At 55.1% G+C, this 22,811-nt stretch overlaps 1 protein-coding gene across 2 annotated transcripts; it reads right to left on the bottom strand.

Annotated features, from left to right (window-relative positions):
• Nucleotides 1-1,711: 1,711 nt before the first annotated feature.
• On the bottom strand, nucleotides 1,712-20,976 carry HIP1R (huntingtin interacting protein 1 related). 2 transcript variants are annotated; one of them, XM_069794778.1, is made up of 32 exons: nucleotides 20,801-20,976; nucleotides 15,556-15,619; nucleotides 14,984-15,126; nucleotides 14,580-14,636; nucleotides 14,238-14,318; nucleotides 14,028-14,104; nucleotides 13,661-13,722; nucleotides 12,383-12,523; nucleotides 11,843-11,900; nucleotides 11,669-11,744; nucleotides 11,310-11,447; nucleotides 11,160-11,218; nucleotides 11,016-11,088; nucleotides 10,465-10,648; nucleotides 10,302-10,390; nucleotides 9,884-10,000; nucleotides 9,315-9,416; nucleotides 8,881-9,075; nucleotides 8,487-8,634; nucleotides 8,078-8,164; nucleotides 7,660-7,770; nucleotides 7,141-7,277; nucleotides 6,237-6,347; nucleotides 6,053-6,111; nucleotides 5,695-5,725; nucleotides 5,500-5,562; nucleotides 4,948-5,048; nucleotides 4,210-4,315; nucleotides 3,244-3,367; nucleotides 3,025-3,086; nucleotides 2,650-2,838; nucleotides 1,712-2,560 (listed from the first exon to the last, which is right to left on the bottom strand). In XM_069794778.1, the coding sequence occupies exons 1-32, from the start codon at nucleotides 20,891-20,893 to the stop codon at nucleotides 2,537-2,539; spliced, it is 3,162 nt and encodes a 1,053-aa protein (XP_069650879.1). In that variant the 5' UTR covers nucleotides 20,894-20,976; the 3' UTR covers nucleotides 1,712-2,536. The 2 variants fall into 2 exon arrangements, with proteins under 2 accessions (XP_069650879.1, XP_069650880.1); XM_069794779.1 differs by having other exon boundaries at nucleotides 7,660-7,767.
• Between the last annotated feature and the right edge of the window lie 1,835 nt (nucleotides 20,977-22,811).

The raw sequence follows: 22,811 nt of genomic DNA, 5'->3' as shown, positions 1-22,811 counted from the left end.
CTGCTGTAGATAAGAGGTTCTCTGTAGCTTCATGGAAAGGCTGAGAAGGATGTAAATCTTTGGGTTGGAGATGCTCTCAATGTAACTTGCAGGATTAGACCAGCTGCTTGCCTTGCCCAGTAATACCAGTATTAATGCCAAAGCCTTTTAATATGGTACACACCTTATACATAAAATTGGTTGGGAAATTAGAATTGTTGCTTGCTATACTGTCTGTAGCTCATAAAACCATAGTCTGTTTTGTGACATGTAACCTTGGAAATCTTACGTCATCATGAGACTGCTATGTAACTAAAATAAGTAATAAAATACCTTATAAATGTGTTTTCCTGAGATACAGCAACTTACAATTCCAGTTAACTGCTTTATAGCCTATTGTTAATCATAGGAATGAAAAGTCATGGCTTTTACTGTGGCTTGTATGAAATTTGAGGAATGTTTTTGGAGGATGGAAACACTAATTCTAGCCTTTTTCAAAAGGATCCTCACAAATCTCCTCTTAAATACAAGGGAGCTGTGTTCACCCTGTCATGGGCATTCTTGCTGAGCTCCAAATGCTTCAGTCTTACCGTTTCATGGGTGTATCCAACTTGCACCAAGAGGTGCAATGACACTCAGCCCTGCAGATAGTCCCTGTTAATCATAGAGTAAATGTTGCAGGTGTGTGCCAGTGGTCATGAGGAAGAGCTGTGAGGCTGCAGGTAACAGCTGCCCTGGAAGCTGGAAGGCAGCATTGATCCTGCACTCGTGCTGCTGTGGCTGGATGGCTTTTTATTTAAGCTACTTTCAGTAAGGCTGCCAGTCACCCTGGCTGCCACTAAGAGCCCTGTGGTGATCATATGCTGCAGAAATTAATGTGTTACTCTGCCTTGGTAAGCTGCTTGTGCTGGGCAGGGGGCTGGTCTTGCTCTAGCACTACAGCCGTACTGACAGACAACTGCATAATTAAATACAGCTATATACATACACATAAATGCTTTTTTTTTGGCAGAGGAATATAAATAAAATATATATATGCAGACATATATAGAGATGCACACACATATATACATATAGATAGATGACTAGCTATATAGATGTATAACTATATATATGTGCATACATACACATATATGCCTAGATACATATAGACATGACTCTATAGCACCTCTATCTAGAGCGATACATATGTGTAGATATAGATACACATGTATAGAGCTAGATAGGTGTAGCTATACCATTACATATGTACATAGAGGGAAAAGCAAGATATACACAATATAACATTTGATATGTAGCTGTATTTGTATAGCTATAGCGCAAGATAGATATATATATTTGTGTGTCAACCTGTGCATATGCATAGGGGGGTGTGTGTATATATATATACACACATTTGTATATACATATACAAATATGTATATCCACACACCCCTCTGAATAGCTGTATCTATACATATGTGTGTGTATACACACACACACACATATCTAGATATTGAGAGATATCACACCCTCCTCCCACCCCCTCCACCCATGCACTCACCTGTCAGCAGCACAGGGCCATGTCACACATCGATGTCCCACACATGCCACCACCATGGTGCTTTAGCTAATTATCTTCAAGGCACTTTATTGCCAGCCTCTGCCCTGCAATTTGGGGCTGGCTTGCTTCAACCATGGCCCTAGCACTGGCCCCCTCCCCACCAACAAGCTGACCAAGCACCACAACACCTATTTTAAATATTGCTTCTTTAATAATCTACATCATGGTAGTAGCTCCAAGGGAAGATACAGCTGCCCCTGTGTCTTTCCACATCAGTAATTCCTTATTGCTGCAGACTTCTCTATCCCCTGGCTCCCGCAGGCCACGGTTAGATTTAATTCTGCTAATTATCTTAAATATAAAACGTAACGCAACTGATCCCGACATTGCTGTAGTAATAAAAAATAGAAAAGAAAAAAAAAATGTTTGTATCATTATTGCCAGTGTGTGCCAGTAACTGCTTTTCCCCTTACAAAAGCCTTGTTCCTTGCGCCGGTTAAGGCCGTCTCCCTCGCTGCTGAGGGCTGATCCCGTGCCGAAACAAAGTCAAATTATTCCTCAAGCTGAAAAAGGGGAATTTAAAAAATGGTTGCAAGAAAAGCCCAACAGTTTCCTACTTTAAAAACAGTTCAGTTATTTGAAAGGGTCTGAGCAGTGCAGTAGAGAGCTACATTTACTGAAAACTTCTAGTGCTGATAAAGTTTAAAAAAAAAATTTCAACCCAAACGAACCCCAAATTAAATTAAACCAGGAGAGCCAGTTGGCAGGCCAGGAGGAGGATGGCATCCCATGCCACCTTGGGAGCAGGCAGGAGCCCCCCTGCTCTATGGATAGGAATCAAGTGAAGAAAAACAAAACAACAACAACAAAAAAGTAGTATTTTTAAAAAAAATATCCAGTTTTCCAGGCCGGGTGGTGAGGAGACCCCCGCGCATGAAGGCACACCAGCGCGAAGGCAGCGTGATCTGTTGAAAACCCAGCCAGCCCCCGCTAGAAGTTCACCCCGTGAGGTGGCTACGGGCCGGCGTCTCGCTCGGGCTGAAACGAGAAGGGGAATAAAATGAAATATCAGTCACTCGTGCTGTGAACGCACCCCACCATGTACATTTACCCCCTGGGGACCCTACCTCCCCAAGGCTGGGTTTCTGGGCCAAGGGGGGCTTCTTGAGGATGCCTCGCCTCGGGGCTGGCGCCGGCTTCGCCTCCCCCTCCTCCGCCGCCTCATAGGCCCCGGCCAGGCCGTAGTGCTGCTTCCTCAGCTCGCCCAGGCGCACCCGCTCGCCCTCCAGACGCTTCTCCAGCTCCAGAACCTTCACCTGCACCCAAACAGCCAGCTTGGTTCCTGTGCACCCTGGGGGCATGATCCCCCCCCGCCCCCCTGCCATCCCTAGCGCCATGCTGGGGAGTGGAGGGGCAGAAAGGAACCTGCCGTGTGCAGGTCCAGATCAGGACCTCAGTCTGGCCCGAAGACGGCAGCACCAAATCCACCCTCATGGATGTACCTGTGTTTCCATCTCTTCCTTCTTCAGCTTGATGAGGGACATCCCCGAAAAGTCCATGGTGTCTGTGGAGAAACATGGGGGGTCCTCGCTGAGCGCACCCCTTGCAGAGGACCCTCATGTGCCAAAGCAAAGCCAGATGGGCACCTCGGGGTGTTCATCAGGCCAGGAAGGGACTTGGGTTTTTTTTTTTCCCTTCCCCTTTCCTTGCAAAAACCTCACCTTTCTCCTCAATCTGCTCTTGCCCCGACTTGGTGGAAGCCACCACGTTGGCTGCCATCTCATTGACGTTGCGTGAACACTCCTGGAGCCGGGCCAGGTTCCTGCTGCTCTTCTCGGCTTTCACCTGCAAAGAGCACAGGGATGGCTGTGGGTCCCCGCCACGGCACCACCACACGGGTGCTCGCTGGCTTGAGGGAGCCCCCAGGCAGCCATATTCTGCATTAGAGCAGAGACACCGAGCACACCACGTCAGAATGGTCCTTAGGCGTGAAAACCTGGGGGCAGAAAGGACAGATGGACAGATGGACACGTTTATTCTTGATGATCCCATCACAGCCAGACAAAATGACCCCTGCTGCAAGGCCCTTCAGCCCCAGGACACCAAACCAGCTCTGCTCCCACCTGAGCCGAGCACACATGGATAAGCAGCATCAGTGAAGACAGAGCTATTTTTTTTTTAACCATGCCCTTAATTTTAAAACCATGTGCTGTAAAAAGCAGTACGGGTCCTCCTCCCCCCCATCTGCACCCCCATTTGCCCACTGAAACCTCTACCCATCACTTTCACCCACACAAATAGGAAAGGTGGCAAGGACCAAAAATCCATCATTCTCAATGCTGGCTCCTGCAATTGCTTATTTGGGGTTTCTCGTTAGTTATCAACATTTTCTTTACATAATCAGCTTGACAGGAGGAAGACAGGAGGTTTTACACATCTTCATTTCCAAGGCAAGTCCTGCTAGGTGTGGGAATATTAATGCAGGTGAAGACACATGGATTAAAATCACAGACTGACTTGAAAATAGTAAGAGCTTCCCTTCCTCCCTGCTCTGGGAGGAAGCTGCAGGACTGGCTGACAGGACAGCCACGCACCACTGCCCAAAAGCATCCATGGGACAACAGTATGGGAACAAAATGACTTAAAACTTGATGAGCCGTATGCAGATATCTTGCTGGGATACTCACCTTGGAGGCAGCCACCAGCTGGGCCGTGCTGGCGGCAATTTCATGGGAGCAGACGATCAGTTCTTCGTATTTGCCCGTATGCAGGACAACTCTGTCTGCTGACTCTCTGCGTTACAGGTCAGAAGGGAGATCGTGTTAGAGATACTCACCATGCACTACGAAGCAAGTGCAGAGTATTTATCTCCTGCTATACCCTTAGAATTCAGCATCAGACCTTGAGCCAGCAGCTTTGCCTGTAATTATTTAAAGCTCATTTACAAAGCAGGTAATCAAAGCCCAGATCCAGAAGTTTTGGATGGGTGTGAAATATCAATGGAAGCAGGATTGTATTTCTGTAATGAAGTGGATGAGATTTTTAAAGCTTTGTCCAAAAAGACGCCCACATTTCCTGCGCGGGCATGGGGATTCCCTGCCCTGATCCCAACCATCCCATCTGTGACCATCCGAACGGGAACCAGGACATGGAGTATTTGATTGTAGCAACTTTCACACTTTGCAAACAAGGAGGAACTGGCAGTCCCTATTTCAATGACTGTGATTTCGTAGCCAGTGGTCCAACCCAGTCTATGATGCTCTTTAAGGTACTAGCAATAATGCTCCATGCAGACTCAGCAGCGGGACAGTTTAAGGTATCAGCTGATGGAAAAGCATGGGCCAGCCCCGGGTGCAAGCATGCAGAGCCATGCTTGGAGAGAAGCCTCCTGCAGTAGCCGTGGGAGAGGTCGCAGGGGTACCTACACAAGCTGCGTGGCTCCCCAGCCCACCGCCTTGGAGGCAGAGATCAGACCTTCGGTCCAGCGTGAGTTCTTGGCATAAAACTCCTGAGTTGTTGCTGCCCCCTGTTGTTATGAGAATATTATGGCCTGTATTAACTTGTTTCTAATATACAATATATAAAGCCACAAAAAATATCCATATAAAATATAAAAAAATATAAATTCATATATAAGTCATAATGCAAGGGATTGGCAGCATTTCTGTGCCCTTCAGGCCGCTCTTACTGGCCTGCTTAAATACGTATCAAGAAAACTAGCTTTGGAGACCCCAGCCAGTGAATTTGGGCTGGGTTTAAAACACACAAGTTTGGGCCATCATCTTTAGATGGACAAGGCTTTGGTGACAGCGATGTGTGCAAAGAGCACAGGGCTGGGCAGCCCATCTCCAGCAAGCGAGACTGCCAGAGTATTGCTAACATGGGAAAGCACAAAATTCAGCAGGTGTTTCTGCAAATTGTGGGAAATTCTCCTGTATATCATGTTGGTGCAGAGATGAATGTAGCGGAAGACTTACCCGGCCACTTTCTACTATCTCCTTCTGTAAGTTTGTAGATGTCATTACAAGAAGTCTAATAGCCTGCAATGAAGAAAAACAGGTTTTGGTGTTTGATGGGGATTTTATAGAGAAGGATTAATGCTGCCAATGGTGGGAAGTTACAGTTTTGCGCAGCCTTTGACACCCCAGATGATAGGTTTCTGCAGTACTGACCTTCATTAGGTCCGTGCAGGAGTTCAGAATCCTGTAGGGGAACAAGAGATAAAGTGTTCAGCATCCTCTGATGCCGCATCCAGGGAAGCAGGCTTTGGCCTCAGTTAGAAAATGGGTCTTTTTTGGAGACCAGCCAGCCTGCAGGTTACTTCTAAGCAGCCCACAAAGCAGCTGTGAACAATTGGCTTAGCCATGCAAGAGAAAGGTCCACCCTTTTAATGAGAATTTCATGGTCAGCATCACGATGATGCAGGACTGGGTTGCATGCGGGGCTTTGGAGCAGAACACAGCCCGGCAGGTTATGGGCACGGGACAGAAACCTGCCTGCGGCTGTCACATGCCGCCCCTCAAAACTTACCGCTCGTTCACTTCAAGCTTAACACCAGAGCTCTTGTTTCTGGCTTGGCTCATCATCTCCTGTTGGGAAACACAAGAGGAAGGATTGGATGCCATGTTGCTGCGAGGGCGAGCAGGGTGGAGGAGAGATGGATGCTTTGCTGCCCCAAGGCACCAAAATGGCCCATCCTGCAGCTTCGTCTCACCTCTATGCGCCTGACGGCATCCTCAATCGCCTCTGAGGTGGAGGCCATCTCCTTCTCAACCATGTCCCCCAGCTCTTCCTGCTTGATGTCTAAGCTCTTGGGCCTCAGCTCCTGCCAGAGGAGGCAACAACCGCCAGGAGGTTTTAGGCAGAGGGAGAGAAGGGAATATTTGTAAGGAATAACACCAAACCAAGGTATCCAACTCCTTTTTTCCCCCTAAACAAATAAAGCTGCAGGAGCAGTATTCTGCAGACCACAAGGGTGAAGGCCCATGTACCACCAAGTTGCAGCAAACATGGTACAGGGACCTCAGAGGTAAGAAATGTCTCAAATCAAGGTGACAAAACTTGATCACAGGAGCAGTTTCAGCAGGGCAGGGCTCCAGAGGGCTCTGGAGAGCTGACAGCCTTTGAATTAACAGCAGTTTAATGGAAAAGACTAATGGGGGCTTCATGAGAAGAAATATCTGAAAGTTGGGAAGTTTTATTCTGCAGGGGTTACTGGGCTGAAAGATTTCAGCTGATCTGAGGGTGACTGTCTCCATGCAGCACCAGGAAGGGTCTTTGGCACGTGAAGCTCAGATGGCTCAAGGAAAGCACCAGAACCTGTGGGTATGGGGGACAAACCACCCCAAAGTGCTCACTCCAACACAGTATCTCCAATTTCAGTTCTGGACAATGGGGAAAGCCATGGTTTGATTTTTGGTTTTATTTTTTTAAAAAGCTGTCCATCAAGGTGCAGCCAGAAGTCTGTGAGCAAACATCCCGCCTTGACAAATGGAGGCAATGTCCTTCTACATTAACTGCCTGCTTTGATTTTTCGCTTACGAAATAGCAATACTGGTAAATAACCCACCCTTCCAGATGCGGGTGGGAAGGTGGGTGCACTGGGCTCCATCTCCTACCTGGGCCAGTTGCAGGACCCCCTGCAGTGCCTGCCGCACGTCCCCCAGCTTGGCATGCCCCAGCTTCTGCTTGTCCTTCAGCTCACCCAGGTAGTCCAGGCTCCGCTGCCCACAGTGCCGGCATGTCTCCATCAGCCCTGGGGTGAGGATGGGTTGGCACTGGGCCCCTCACTGGGCAAGGGGTCCCCCTTCATCCCAGCCCTGCCACCCTCCTCTCTCTCTCCTCCCCTCGGCCGCGGAGATGGTGCTGAGCATCTGTGGCATCCAGCAAATTTCTTAAAGAGCATAAATCAGATTCCAGGAGCAAAGCGATGTTCCTGGCCCAGGAAGGGGCACTGGAGAGGAGGGAATGTCAGGAAGGGGAGCATGGGGAGCTGGGGGGACCATGCTAGCCCCTGTATAGATCTGCCTGATATCCAGCCCCTGGCGGAGGAGGCTTTGGCACAGCCACCCCAAAAAGAAGCCCCAAGAGCATAAACCCCCCTCCCAACACCTGCTGCGTCCATGCACGGCACTCACGGTCAGCATGGTCGGTGGGAGCCAGGTGGGACGTGGCGCTGCCGTTCACAATGGTGTCGGCCATCAGGTGTGCGAAGAGGGCCAGAGCCCCCACTAGCCCTGCGGCGTCTGCTGGCGAGAGGACACGGTTAGGCACTGCCAGCCCGAGGCACTACTGGCTGTGCCCTGGGGGCTGTAACCCACCCTCGAAGGCACCCAAGGATCAGTACAAGGACTTGGAGAGGTCAGTATTGACCCCTCCAGCTTGCAGGTTGCTCCTTGAATGAGGGCATGGGGACCCTCCAACTCCATCCCCCATGTCCTCCCATCACCAGGGCATTGCACGCTTGCCAACAGCCCCCAAGCAGCCGGGGGCTGCTGGATGTATAAAAATAAAAGCAAGGTGCAAGCAATGCCACCGGTCCCCAGCCCCAGGTACCTGCCATGGAGGCCACGTACTGCGCGTGCCCCTTCTCCAGGGCGTCTGTGGACTCCAGCGCTGCCTGCGCCCGGCTGAGCAGGTAATCTGCAACAAATATAGCTTCATTAGCATGGTCAGGCTGCCGAGTGTCTGAACGAGCACGAGCGCTGACTCCAGGAGGTACCACTGAGCGGAAGCCAAGACAGCTCAGGTCCTCGCAGCTCTGGCCAGGCAACAGCACTGAAATCTGAGCAAAATAGTGCTGAGAGCAGAGCTAAAAATTCACTCCTGGGAAGTCTGACCCTAACCTCCTTGGGTGTGATGTTTGGTAGGAAAAAATGCCTGGGGGAAGCTGAAATGCAATGTCATCTGTCTTGGAGGGAGAAGGGACTGCGGGCTGCAGCCCCTGTGGTCGGGCGGGATGTACCTGGGGAGCTGGTGCAGCGGACATGCAATGGGTCGTCCAGCTTGGCCACCGCGTCACGGAGGATGTCCTCCGCCTCCCGCACCGTCTCCTGCAGGATGCCAAACTGCTCATCCAGCAGCTTCTGCTGCAGGCTCTGCTCCTGGTTGCTCTGTGGGGTGGGACAAACAGATGAGCGGCACAACTGGGACACAAGACCCCCCCCCATCACCAGCATATCCCTCGAGAGTCCCTTTGCAGGATTAGACCCGAGCATCCCATTATTGCTGCTGCAAGTCATATCCCACCAGCTACATCAGTGATGGCTCGGCTGAGCCCCCCCGACTGCTCAGCACCCCCCAAACACATCTTGCCCCAGCAAGTAGAGGGGCAGTAGGCTCTCCACACAGCACTGTACCTTCTCCAGGAGCCTGCCCTGTAGCTCGCGGATCTCCTTCGTAGCCTTGTCCACCTCCTGGCTCCGCTGCAGCTCCTTCTCCTCAATGAGGCCACGCGTGGAGAGCAGCTCACACTCCTTCTCGCTCACCGACCGCCTCAGCACCTCCTTCTCGGCGTGCAGGGCCTCAACCTGGGCGCTGAGCTCCGCGCCTGCCTGCCAGTGGGGCCAGGAGACCCCTTGTCACCAGGTTGCGAGCCCAGCAGTTATGCAGGGGAGAGCTGAGGACATGCCCAACTCATGACACTGATGAGGTGGACCTGCATTCAGCCCAATGAATGCTCCCTGGGCTGCTGTTTGCACCGCTGGCTTGGCAGTGGTGGCAGGCACGCTGTCTTGCATGACAGGGATTTGTGATGGGGATTTGGGCGCATCCTGCACCCCCGGCATTGTACCTTCTTGGCGTGGCTGAGCGAGCGCTGTGCCTGGTCCAGCTCATCCCGCCGGGCATCCAGCTCCTGCCGCAGCTGCTCCATCTGCACACTCTGGTCCTCCAGCTGCAACCACACGCCCGTGCTGGGGGCTCAGCTGCTGCAAACATGTTCTGGCCCCGCTTGGCACCGGCACACAGCCAGGATGATGGGAATGACCCCGGCCGTGTTTTGTAGAAGGCGTTTTCAGGGTCTCTGGGCGGGAGTCTCCTGAAAGGGCTCCTTTCCCCAGAGCAGGAATATTGGGAGCAGCCCCTAGCTTGGGCCCCGGAGAACAAAAGCACCCAAACCATCAATGTGCACCATGGCATTTTCTTGGGGGACAAAATGGCAGATTTGGGCAAGAGGGAATGAAGCACGCATTAAATAACACCCTCCTGAGTTGCCAGGGCAACTCCTTCCCAGACCAGGGATGGACACCAACACCACCGCTACCCCTTGCACCCAAATTGTGCACAGCCACCACGTTCCCCAGGCTGGGAAGGGCTCAGTGCCAGGCTAGTGGGGCCAGACTTGGGACCATGGTGGCTTACCTTCATCTCGGCCTCCCGCTTGACCTGCTCCACCTGAAACGCCAGCTGCTCCTTGACACGTGCTACCTCCTCCTGGCTCTGCTGCGTGACTGTGAGCTGCTTGGCAGTGTCGGCGTTCTGCATGGGGACACGAGGATTACTGGGCACTCCGAGGAGGGACCCTCGCCACCGCCATGCTCGTTCTGCCCAAATTCTGGCTGGGAGAGTAGCTTGGAGATGCCTTTTTCACAACATCCAAAACACTGACCATCCGTGGACATGAATTCAAGGAGTGCCCCTGATCCAGTGCTCAGAGATCCCTGGGTGCAGGACGATGGGACCAATACGAGGTGGGGCTGGGCATGCACGAGCCACACCAGCGGTGGCTGAGGAACAAAGGCAGCGGTTGGTCCCTGCCTGGCACAGGCAGCAGCGTTACCTTCCTCAGGAGCTCGGCGTGCGTGTTGATGAGCTCACTGTGCTTCTCCTTCAGCTTCGTGTAGCGGATCTCGGTGGCGTTGGCTTTCTCTGAACAGGGTGAGAAAGCATCAGCAGTCGTGGCACAGGTACCCCGCAGCCAACGCACACTGTAGGGCACCTACTTTCCGCTTCGGCGCAGAGCCGCTGGGACCTGTCGCTGTCCTGCTTTGCCCTCTGCAGCCTCTCCAGCTCATCCCGCAGCTGCTCGTTGTCCACCAGCGCCTTCTGCTTCTGCTTGCGCTGCTCCTCCACTTCACCCTCCAGGCTGTTCACCTGCGCCTTGAGCTGCGTGATGTACCGCTGCGCCTGCGGGACACCATCAGGCACTTGGGCACCGATGCCAGCAATGACTCTGCCCTCCCCACCATCCCTATCCAGGTGCCCGGCTGTGATTTGGGCAAAACAGCTGTGAAATGCATAGGAAAGCTCTCCCCTCAGTCCCCGCAGCTGCTCTGTCCCTGCTGCTAACAGCTGGTCTGGACAGCAAGGGACAGGTCACACATGCCTCCAGCCCATCTCCATCAGGAGTCAGGTCCTGGCACTGGCAGAGGCCCCAAAACACAGTGCTGGGTGCCAGGACCCTGCTCCTACTGCATCCCATCAGGGTTTCCATGCTACAGCACCAAAAACCACCCTGCTCTCCCACACTGGCTGCTCCCCGGCCAGGCTTTACCTCCAGTTTAATCTTCTCCATCTCTGCACGGAGCATGTCCACCTCCTTCTTCAGGCTCTCGATCTGCGCATCCCTGTGGAAAAAGGCAAGCTGGTCTCATGTGGCAGCGGCCACCCCACCTCTGCCACTGCTAGACCCCCATACCTGTCGTCCCGAATGCCGTTGGGTGGCCCGAAGGTTTGCTCAAATATATCTGAGGTCACCTGGGGAAGACAGAGGGTGCGGGGCTGAGCCAGGCTGTGGGTGCCTGTCCCCCACCATCCCAGGGTCCCAATCCCATCCCCGTGCCCCTACCTGTGGCTCCGTGGTGGAAGCCGTACTGATTTCAATGAGGTTCTCTGGCTCTTCGTCCTCAGGGGCTTCCTCAGGGATGACAACCACTGGCTTCACATGCTCGGCCAGCGCAGATGCCCGCAAGAAGTTTGGGGGGCTCTGTGGGGACAAGAAGTCATGGTGGCATCGCCTGGGGTTTTGGGGACCACTGCAGGCAGACTGCCATGGGGAGGGAGGCAGCTATCCCCATGCTGCTGAAATGGGTCGGTGGGTCCCTCCACAGTGTCCCCAGCCCCCGAACCCATCTGTGGGGACACTCTCATCCACCCTGAACTCACAGGCTCTCTAAAGCATCATGTATGACCAAAATCCCACCATACCTCTGGCAGCCGGGGGATCTGGATGAGCCGCTTGAAATACAACATGTCGGATGCTTTCTTGAAGAAGTTTTTGAGGCTGGAGAAGAGGGAAAGAAAAACCACTTGCAGGGGAGGCAGTGGAGGGGCTTGGCAGGAGGGAGGGGACCCTGCCACCCCACCTCGGCCCCAGGTTACCTGCGAAACTGCTCATGGAAACGGTCTCGGTGGCCCTGCAGCGTGTCAGCTGGCAGACCTGCGGTAATGGAGGCGGGGGACAGCCATGGCTGATCTGGGGCTGCAGATTTATTCATGCGCCCAGATCCCTCCAGCCGCAAAAGTCAGCAGGGTAAAAGCCAGGTGGGAGTGGGATGGGAGCGGTCAGGACAGGAGTGCCGTGCCCCCATCCCCAGTGTAGGTACCAGGGATGTGACACAGGGAGAAGTGAGCATGAGAACCCCAAAATACCCACACAAGGCCCCTGGCACAACACTGCCCAGCAATCCCGTGCAGGGGGCTAGCAGGCCAAGGCATATCAGTTTGAATTCATCAAGGACAAGTCCTTCTAATTCTTTCGTCTGGGATGTCTACGTGGGATGGAGTGGGTCCTTAGAGCCCGGCTGGGATACAGGGACATGGCAATGGATGCATCCACTCACGCAAGCCTGATCCCCGAGAATCCAGCCAGAAGCCTGACCCGGGAAAAGACCGGCATGGGGCACATCCCCAGGGACTCACAGGAATGCAGCTTGAACATTAACTTGACAGCATAGTGGTAGAGGTGGCTGCAGTCCTGGATGACCTGGATGAGGGGGGCCAGGCGGCACTGCACTGCCGACATCTGCGAGACTGCCATCGAGGTGTTGAGCTGCCTGAAAACTGAAGGGTTGAGTGCAGTGAGGTGCCAGCACCTTGTTTGCAGAGCCGTCCTGCTCCGGGCCACTCGGCTTGATCATTAACCACGACGGATGTGGCTTTGCTGGGACATGAGGTAAACGCCAGGGTTGCTGCCCGTCCTGTCCCGCTGAGCTGGGAACAACCCCCCTCCGAGCAAGAAAAACATCCAAAGGGACCGCAGTGGCAAAGGGAAGTGGTGCTCAGCTCTGCCCCAGGTACCCCGACCCCAAAAAGGAGGGATTTAACCCCAGGCTGATGCAAAGGCAGGACGGCTGCCCTCAGGAGCTGCCGCTGCATGACGTGGCCAGAGAAGGCCAGGGGTTTTGCTCTGCTTCATTTAATTGTGCAGGGAGCTGGGAGAGGATCCCAGGGCAGGGGACGGGCCCACTGGCACCGCAGCCTCGCCTGCCCTGGCTTGGAAACAGATCCCTTCCCTTGGCAGAAATCCAGCCAGCATATCCACTCTGGCTTCTTCCCTGCTCAGCTTTAAAGTATTTATGAATATAAATTCTCTGTATAACTGGGTCAGGAGGAGAAGCGGGAGGCTGATGAGAGCCAGGGGCACAGTCTCTCCCACTGTGCCTTGTTTTCCAGGGCAGCTCCGTGTTCCTGACTCGCGACGGAGGAAGAAACCACCGCATTTTTAAGCCATCTAAAAACTCCTGGAGAAGGAAGCGAGAGAAGCAAACATGGGCAGGGGCCTCCAGCCCTCCACAGAGGTATTTCAACAAGGGGAAATGAGTATTTAGAAAGAGGTACAGCCCCATCCTTTGCTTTGGGAGGATAGAAAGGATTTGGGTAACACATATGATTAACATGGTTGTACCAAAAAAAGAATAAAAAAAAAATATTTCAGAGCAGCACTGCTCTGAAACAACAGTCTGCATTGCTCAGGTGGGCTAAAACCAGCCACGTTCCTTAAATATTTTCCTACAACCACCTCTACAGAGCATCAACAGGGGAATCCGGCTGAGAAATGCCCTCAGAAATCTCATCGGAGGAGGAGGAACGTGAGTCTCCAACCTCAGCCTCCCGAGCTGGAACTCCATTCCCGACCAAAGAGCGAAACTATTGCTCAAGAGCCTCAGGGCAAGTGGGAGGGACCTGCCGCCTCCTCACCTGACTCCGACAGCTTCAGCTCGCAGTCCAGGTAGTCAAACAGCTCCACCGTCAGCTGGAAGCTGCCAAAAAAAACAAAACCCCATCACCTGGTGGCAGACACACCTTTGCTCTGGCTGCTCACGTTCGCTGCAGGTCCCTGTGCCGGCAAGGGCTCAGATTGACAAGAATTTGGTGGTTTTCCTCCCTGCATTTACGCTCCTCACCACTCTGGGGGTGCAGGAGGAATCAGGCACCATCCAACCGATTTATAAAACACTGATGGCTGCCCTGAACAGGAGCCATTTCGATAGCAGGACGCTGCCAGCTGGGAGGCACGGAGCCAGCAACCATGCACCGCGTGCTTTACTCCTGCCAGGACACTCACATGTTGTTCACATCTGTCCCCGCAGTCTTTTCCAGCACCTCATCTGACACTTCAAGGGCCGGAGGGAACTCGGGATGCTTTGTAAAAGGGGAAAAAAAACCCAAAAACAAACAGCAGCTGCTGTTAATATTTTTGCTGGTGCGACACATGCCCCGGCAAAGTCCCATCCCTGCTGGCATGACAGGGTGGAGAGGCAGCAGAGGGTCTCACCTTGGTGTGGAAGGAGATCTTGGTGAGGAGGAGCCGTGTGTAGATGCTCACCAGCTGCCCGTACCTGTCGTGCAAATGACCCTGCCGGAGACACAAGGGGAAACATGGAGAATCCAGAGCGATGTGACCAGATCCAGCAGAGCCTGCGTGTACCGGTCAATCTGCACCAGCCTTACAGCTTTCACCCTCTTGCCCTTCACCATGTGCAAAAGCATCACCCAGCAGGGTCAGAGATGACAGGTTATTTCAGGTGGTGCTTTGCCCTCCCCGTGCCCATGATGTTTTTCAGCACCCACCACCAAATCCCCTGGAAGGCACAAATCTCTGCCTCGCCCCACTCACCCACAGGTCCCCTGTCTCTCGGATGTTGCTGCGGTACCTCTGGCAGTCCTGGAGGACCTGGGGACAAAAATGGAAGGGATGTGGCATGGGGGGGCTGGCACAGATCTGGACTAGCGCCCACCTGCCTGTCCTGAAGCTGGGGAAGAGGATGGATCCAGCCCCTTATGCCGCTCCAGCTTTGGGAGAAGTTTTCCAAGCCCTTCAATGGCAACCAGAGGTCCAGGGCTTTGCATGGGGAGGTTTCAAAGATGTGAGATAACAGAGTGCTTCACAGCCCCATGGCCTGGGGAAGGTGGCCGGTGCAGGGAAGGAAACCCACCATCTCTGCAGAGGGATGTCAGCAAGAGCCAAAAATTTCCTCCCCGTCGGCAACACAGGAGGGACGTTTCAGAGGGGACACTCACGTTGGGGTGGCCGTCACGCAGGACCTTGTGCAGGACATGGCAGAACTTCCAGCTGAGGATGGCACTGCTGGGCAGGGGCAGCCCAATGGCGTAGGACCAGAAGGTGAATGCTCCCTTCTCATGGTGCGTCCCCAGGATGATCCCTTCCCTGTGGTCAAGGCCAATCAGACACACAGAGGAGCAGGGGACACGCTGGGCTGGGCACTATTCCTGTTCAACTTTCATGAAAAAGGAGACATGCACCGAGTGTACTGCAGGCACAGAGATCACCAGCACAATGCTGCACTTGCAGATAAAACCCCCATTTATTTTTTTCTGGTGCACCTTCCCCTGCTGCAGGGTGCGCTGGGGCCCTTTGCGTTTTATCGCCAAAGAAATGCAATTTGATTGCACTGCTCTTCTTTGCATTTTCACTGATGGACAGACCTACACGATACCATTCCCCAACCAAGGTCTGTGTGGGTCTCCTGTCTCCCAAACCTCCCACTGCTCCAGCCCCGTGGGGTGAAACCCCTCCTGCCTCGGCACTGGATCTCCTCCATGCCATCCAGGTGAGCCGAGGGAAAGGATACGGCGGGCATGTTTCTCCTTCACTGGTGCTTCTTGTGTATTTATGGCTTTGCTGATGCTGACGGCCTGCAAGAGGAGGAGAGAACGGCTGTCAGTAGTGGCACAACCCTCACAGTCCCCAACCCACCCACCAAAACAAAGAGCTGGGTGCGCTGCCAGCTGGGAACAGCCCAGCCACCCAGTGCTTTTGGGGAATACCTTGAATTTTATAACACATTTGTCACCTCAAAGTCATTTGTGACATAGAAAAACAGGTGCTTTTATCCATGATCAAAGCAGCCAGTTAAAACCCCCCATCCCCAGCACAATCTGTCGGAGCTGGGCACTGCCGGTGCTCAGCTGCCGATGCTCCCTGCTGTCACCGTCCCGGGAAACAAATGCTGGAACTCAGCGCCGTGCCCGGTGAGCGTTAAAGCACAACAGTGAGATGCCAAATTCCAGGGTTGTTTGACTAATGACAAGGAGCCTTTGAACTGGGGGGTGGTGGGTTGTTTTGTTGGTTTTTTTTTTGACAGCATTGCTGTGTGCAAACAGCGCGTGGGGAAAATGCAGCCCCTGAGTCAGGACGGAGCGGCAGCCGCGATGCCCGTTTCAATGGAGCAAAAATCGAGAGCAATGGGATTATCAGAGGAGGGTTATCTATATTTTAATGTGTTTGATCAAGCACGCTTTAAATTATGAGTTTATTCCAAAAGATGACCCCAGACAGGGGTCGGTTGCATGTCCCACGTGATGACGGGCTGCAAAACCGAGTTCTTGTGATCGATGAGGCTCTTCCTCCTCCTCCCCAGGTCCCTGCAGACTCAACCGAGCTGCTTCACCCTCCCACAAGCGCTCGGGCTGTGCCCATCTCTGTGAGCCCTCAGTCACCAGTAGAGGAAAAAGGTCCCAGCTGGGAAGGCAGGAAGCGGCCCTGCCACTGGTGCTCATGCCGGAAGAGAAACCCGGTCCCTCCCTGCAGCCCCACAAGCCGTAAAACCTTATAAAAAAAAATCTTATCTCCCCTCCCAGGGAAAGCACCTGCTTTGACACGGCTGCTTGTCCAGGGGACGCCTCCGAATCGAGGCGCCTTTCTGTGGGAGGAGGAACCTGATGCCAAGTTATCAGGTGCTCCTGACTTATGCAGGAGGAACCCGACGCCGTGCCAAAGGGGCGATGCCAAAGATGTCGATGTACCAAATCTGCCTCAAATGAGCCCACGAACCGGGCATGACAGCGGCAAAACCACCGTGAGTGCATTCCAAAAAGTGAGCCTGTTCTGAAACGCTGAGCCCAGCTGCTGGGAAGAGGGGCTTATTTTGCATTTCCCACACCGGGGAAGCCCCGGTGTTACCCCGCCGTGCGGGGCCATAAAGCAGCAGTGGAGTTAAGCTGGCGACTTCCTGTAATCCTCTTATCCCCGAAGGTTAACGAGCCTGGAGTGCTCAGGAACAGGCACTTGAAGCGCAACCACCTCTCCCAAAGCACCCAGCACCTCCGCAGCCACCCAAAAGCCTGGAGCTGGCGGAGAGACCACTCTCAACCGCAGCTTGGCCAGAGAGGAGATGGGCCATGGGCCCTCAGGGCTGCCGGCACCTGCTGGTACGACACCAAAATGATGGTTTATTGACAGAAAGCAAGGTTTATCACGCACCAGAGCGCGACAAGCCGACAGTTTTGCAAGGCAGGGCTTAGAAACACATCTTCGGCAAAGAGCTGCTAAAGGGGGTTTATTGCATCTTGCTGAGGTGCTTTGCATGGCAGGGGGAGTGGGGCAGACATCTCCCAAACCTGGATTTTTACCACCCGCCGTGTGCAGGAGCAGCACAACGCACTCGTCCCAACCCATCACGCTCGTCCCAACCCATCATCAGGAGCCAGGCTCAGCCTTGACCCCTGCAGGGCTGGGAGGAGGCGCAGCCGGAGGCGGCCAATGTGCGAGACGAGGGCAGACCCCCGGGAAAGGAAATGTCGTCCCACGTCAGGAGCTCAGCCACCAAGTGCTGCCCGGCAGGACGGGGATAGGGCTGGGACCCAGCTGGCCTGTCCCAAAACACGGCTGTCATTCCCATTGGTGCCGGTGGTTTTATTGTGTTTATTGCCCATAATCTCATTTCCAGCCCGACCAGCCAAAATTCAGCCCGGGAGCTTGCTGGGGAGGCTGGTTTCATCCTTAGTGATTCAGCACAGTGGTTTCAACTGAGCCATTTTACGTCCAGCACAGAGGAGCAGACCCATGCAGGGGCAGCCCCCAGCCCACCCACAGCACTGCCACGACAGAGACACCGCGTCCAGCGTGGTCCCAAATAAACCATGGTGGCACCAAACCAATGCCAAGCCCTTGGGGCTGCCAGCTCAGGTGTGTTTTCACTGGCTCCAAACCCCAGTCTGGCCAGGAGTTCCAAAAAAAGGGGATGGTGGGACCAGGGATGGGCACAGGGCGATGCTGCAGCCTCGACACGCGTGCCTTCAGGACGTCCCTGCCGGCTGGCTGGCAAAGCCGGGCTGTGGAGGACAGCTCTGAAACAGGGAGATTCACCCTCGACCCAGCTGCTTTGGGACATCATTGGCACATCCGGAGATGGGCAGGTCCCGGTTGTCACTGCAGGTGCACAACCAGCCTGGCCGAAACCTTCATGCCACCTGCGGATGGTTTCCCATGGCCGCCGGGGAGCGGTGCAGCCCCAGCCCTGCCGGCAGGGGGGTCCGACCCCAAAACCTGCCCAGCCGCGGGCTGTGGGAGCCCACACGTGTGCAGCCCTCACGCCTTACTCACAGCCCTCACGTACCAAGACGGTGACTAAAGCTGGGATCAAAGCACCCAAATGAAGGAGCACAGTTTACATCCACCCTTTCTTTCCAGGCTGCTTTTAATTACGGCGTGATCCTCTCCGCCCACGGCTCCCCAAAGCCCCAGCATCCCATAGGGCTGCAATCCCCACCCGGCAGGTGGATGCCGGGTCCCGGTGTGACGCCGCGGCGGGGAGTGATTTTTTGGCAGCAGGACGTCGAGCTGGAAACCTCGCCGGCTAGGCAGCGCGAGGGTTGCCAGATCAGCTGAACTGCAAACGGCTGCTCCGGAGTTCCCTTCCTAATGCTTCTCCTTCCCAAATTACACCAAAAAAGCACCACTCGGTACTCGCATGCTGTATTCCCGGCGGCTCCAGAGCTTGTTGGATTTTTAACCTTCCTGTTCAAGGAAAGCAAAAATCAGCCACAGAAAAGGGCAAGTTTTGCCTCCTGCCAGGCTGCAAAGCGAGCGCCCGCTGCAGGAAAGCGGCTTCCCACCTCCCACACGTGGCCACTCTGAGGGGGCTGTCTGCATCACCCCAACACGAGACCTCAAAAAGCATTTTCAGGGAAAGCAGGTGACCTTCACATCACCTGTGAGCACCCAGGATCACACCAGGGCCAGCAACCCCCATCCATACCCATCATCCCAGCCTTCACCGGGGCAAAGGAGATGGGGCGCTCGGTTTCGGCAGCATTATTTTTCAGGGTGGTGTGAAATCCTTGGCTGGCGAAGGTGCGCAGAGGAGACATGCCACCGGTGTCCCCGCAATACAAAGGCAACCGGCAGCATTGCTGCTATAAATAGACGTAAAAGGCAGATCAATACCCACGTACTGACACCGGAACATTTTTGCTCTCACCTAAAGCACTGCTACAGGAAACCACGTTAGGATAAAGCTCCTTTAGGACAGTTTTTCAGCAGTTACTGAAAAAAAGGTCAGTTCCAGGTGGTGAACGTGACCATCAGCCAGCGAGCCTGGGGTTTAGCTCTAACAGAGAGTGACCACCCACTCGCCCCGTACACGGCACTGCCCAAGGCACCTCTGCGACTGTGAGCAAAGTTGCACCTGCGCGGGGCACAAATTCCACCGAAAAGCCCAAAAGACGGTGGAAGGGCAGGAGGTAGGAGGGACACGCTCCTGCCTGGCCGGTGCAGGCTGCCCTTTGGCACACAAGGCAGTGCTGCCGACATGATTATTTATCAGCGGTGCCCAGCGGGACGATTGAAGGAGACATGTCCAGAAGGAACTGGAATTGCCGGTTTTCTCGTGTTGCTCCCCAAACCCAACAAGCTCCGCTTCCTACCTAGCATGGCCGAGCGGCACCGTGACCCCCCGTGAGGCCTGAAATCGCCACTTGCCTTCACTTCGGCACTCTCCGGGGCCAAACCAGCCCCCAGGGGCTGGGGAAGGATGAGCAATGCAATGGGGCAAAGGGGAAAAATATCTGCGATGAATCTGCAGCCTGAAAAATCAGAAGGGTCAGACGATGCGTGCTGGGAGGTCGCTATTATTTTTGCTGGGGCAGCCGGTGAGCCCGTCCCTGCCCGTGCTGTTGGAGTCATTAACTTCCCATAAGCCGTATGCCAGCCCCATGGGTGCCCGAGCATCGTCCACCTGGCAGAGGCCACCGAAAGGGCTACCGACACCCCTGTCCGAGCCGGACACTGCAGGGCACAAACACGTTTGGGCTTTCTTTTCTCTCCGCCACTCTCTCCAGGCCTGGGTACCCCGACCCCCGCGGGAAGACCCCGCATGTGACCCGGAACCGTGGGGAGTCACCCATCCCCGCTGCAAAACACCTCCCGGTTTCGTTGGGGCAGCCCGTGCCGCCACGGGGCCGGCACCGGGGGGCATCACCGGGATGCCCGTTACCAGTGCGGTGGGCACCGAGGGGGGGGGGGGGGGACGGCCCCGGGCTCTTGCCAGCGGCCGCCCCCGGGCTCGGCCGCGCTCCCGCCGGCACGGCCAGGGCTATAAAACTTTCCCTGTTTGCTCTCGGCCGTGTTTACCTGCCGATAAGGCCCGGGGGTTGGGGGTGGGGGGAAACTGCCTGCCCGGGGCTCGTGGTGCCTGCCGGCGCACAGCGGGGACCCGGCCCCGGTGCCCGGAGCGGGGGCGGCGGGGCCGGGCCGGTACCCACGCGGGACCGTCCCGGGAGGAAGCGATGGGGCAGGCGGGGGCGGGTGAGCGTGCGCCGCGCCGGCAGCGAGGACAAACGGACGGGAAGGCAGGCGGGCGGGCGGACAGACGGCGGCGGCACCGCGCCGCCCCACCGGTGGGGGGGGGGGGGGTCCCGGAGCCCGGCGAGGACACCCCCCCTCTCCCCCCAGTCCCCATCTCCATCCCCCGCGAAACCCCCGCGTAGCAGCGTGCCCCGAGGCGCTGCCCAGCGGAGCGGGCCGGTCCCGCAGCGCGCAGGAGCCGGTCCCGGAGCACCTCCACCCCCCCGCCGCCTTCCTTCCCCCGCCCTTGCCTGGCTCTTGTCGAACTGCTCCCGCTCCGCCTCCAGGCTGTGCCCGCCGCGGCGGCTCAGCACCCGCGCCGGCACGCTCTTGATGCTGTTCATGGCGGGCCGCGCACCGGGCTCCGCGCACCGGGCAGGCACCGACCGGCGCCTCCCGCCGGCTCCTCCCGGCCGCGCACTGCGCCGCGCCGCGCCCGCGCCCGCGCACCAGGGCGCCCCTGGCGGCCGCGCCCGGCCCCCGCGCGGCCCCGCCCGCCTCACGCCCAGCGGCGGGCAGGTGGGAGCCGCGGCGGCGCGGCGGGGAGCGGGGCGGGACGGAACGTCCGAGAGCGGCCGAGCCCTCCCGGGCCCGCTTCCCCCGCGGGGGCAGAAGGCCCCGGGGCTCTTCCCCGGTTCACGAAGCAGCAGCAGCAGCAGCCGCGGGGCAGGAAAGGCGACAGCTACGGTGTCGATCCTCCCGCCCTGCCGCGCTTGCCTATTTCCGAGTCCACCTCCTCTTTCCAAGAGCACAACAGAGCCTTTCTTCAGCCGTCTCTAAATAACACACACGGCACATTTAGGAGACTTGGAGCTTCGTTACTACCCGCTTCTGGGTCTTGCCTTTAGAAAAATCAAGCGGCACACAGCACATCCGCCCCTGCGGAAAGCAGGCCAGAGCTGAACAGAAGCTTTGTTTTCTTTAATAATAATTCAGTATGACAATACAATAGCAAAGGCACTCCCTGGAGTATTTGTAATGCTTCCAGAAATAAAGCAGCCGAGTTTGAGGCGGCTTGAGTTTCGATACGAGCCTCAGAGTGTGGCAGATAACGCAGTTGCTTGGGAAGTCATTTGGTGCCCGATTAATTAACCCCGATATTCCCCTTCTTCCCATTCCACAAATCCAGGGCAGCCGTGACACAAAATCCTAGGGCTCTGCAGATCCTTATTGCTTCGCTTGACCTCAGTTTTCTGTATTGATTTTAAAGCCAGCAGTAGAGCACTTCAAATTCACAAGGGGTTCAGCACGTTCATCCGCCGGCGCTGAACCCATTTAAAGTGGCAAGTGCAGCTCACGCTAGGAAGTTGCACCAATTTCTCTAGGGCTTGACATACAGTTTAGTTGCTGGACAGCTTCAGGGTGAGCATTGTCATATTGCCATCGGTGGTTGTTGGGGGGGGGGGGGGATTTTTGTCATAGCCCCAGCTGTGGATTTTGAGCATGGAGCCTGTAAAGTTGCTCTGCAGGTAGAGGAATCAAATGCGCTTTAAGGACTTGTGGAAAACATGGGAAAAAAAATGAGAAGCTGAGATACCCTTGTGGGTAATGCTTGCAGGCAGGGAAGGAAAGAGTTTGGAGGACAGCGGCTATGATCAGAATTGGTTGACTAATTTTGAGGCCATTAGTACATGGAGGAAAGCAGGCTGTCATTTAGGTAATTAAAGAGAAAGCGGAAAATTATAGGAAAGAGTTAACAAGGGGAAACCATGGTGCAAGTGTTGTATTTCACTGCAATTAATTCGTGGCAGTGGATAGAGCCAGAAACTCCCACCCCTTCACTGCCCCCACGCAGCGCTCAGCGGTGCAGACTTGGCACGGATGTCCCAAACTGCTCACAAACCGCACGCGACCCAGTGGCCCACTCATGTCTCTGGCAGTTGCTGTCATATGTCCCAGAGAACCACTGTAAATTAAGTACCAAATGTGTTGGGCTCTGTTAAATAGGCAAGAAATATCCTCCAGAAAGCCAGAGAGGGACTTTTTACAAGGGCATGTCATGGCAGGATGAGGGGTAATGGTTTTAAACTGAAAGAGGGTGGATTTAGATTAGCTGTAAGGAAGAAGTTCTTCACTGTGAGGGTGGCGAGGCACTGGAGCAGGTTGCCCAGAGAAGTTGTGGATGCCCCATTGCTGGCAGTGTTCAAGGCCAGGTTGGATGGGGCTTTGAGCAACCTGGTCTAGTGGAAGGTGTCCCTGCCCACGGCGGGGGGGGGTGTGTGTGTGTGTGTGTAACTAGATGATCTTTAAGGTCCCTTCCAA

The sequence above is a fragment of the Haliaeetus albicilla genome, chromosome 10 (genome assembly GCF_947461875.1).
Source record: "Haliaeetus albicilla chromosome 10, bHalAlb1.1, whole genome shotgun sequence".
NCBI lineage: Eukaryota > Metazoa > Chordata > Aves > Accipitriformes > Accipitridae > Haliaeetus > Haliaeetus albicilla.
The sequence above is the reverse complement of the archived record's forward strand: the minus strand, read 5'-3'. Positions and strand labels throughout refer to the sequence as shown.

What these genes read in the sequence shown, in the direction of transcription:
- HIP1R (XM_069794778.1), bottom strand. Translation starts at nt 20,893, where the DNA reads ATGAACAGCATCAAGAGCGTGCCGGCGCGGGTGCTGAGCCGCCGCGGC. An exon ending in AGCTGGTGGCTGCCTCCAAG is followed by an intron (nt 3,368 to 4,209) that starts GTGAGTATCCCA and finishes TGCTCTTTGCAG; the next exon opens with GTGAAAGCCGAGAAGAGCAG. An exon ending in AGAAACCCAGCCTTGGGGAG is followed by an intron (nt 2,561 to 2,649) that starts GTAGGGTCCCCA and finishes TTCTCGTTTCAG; the next exon opens with CCCGAGCGAGACGCCGGCCC.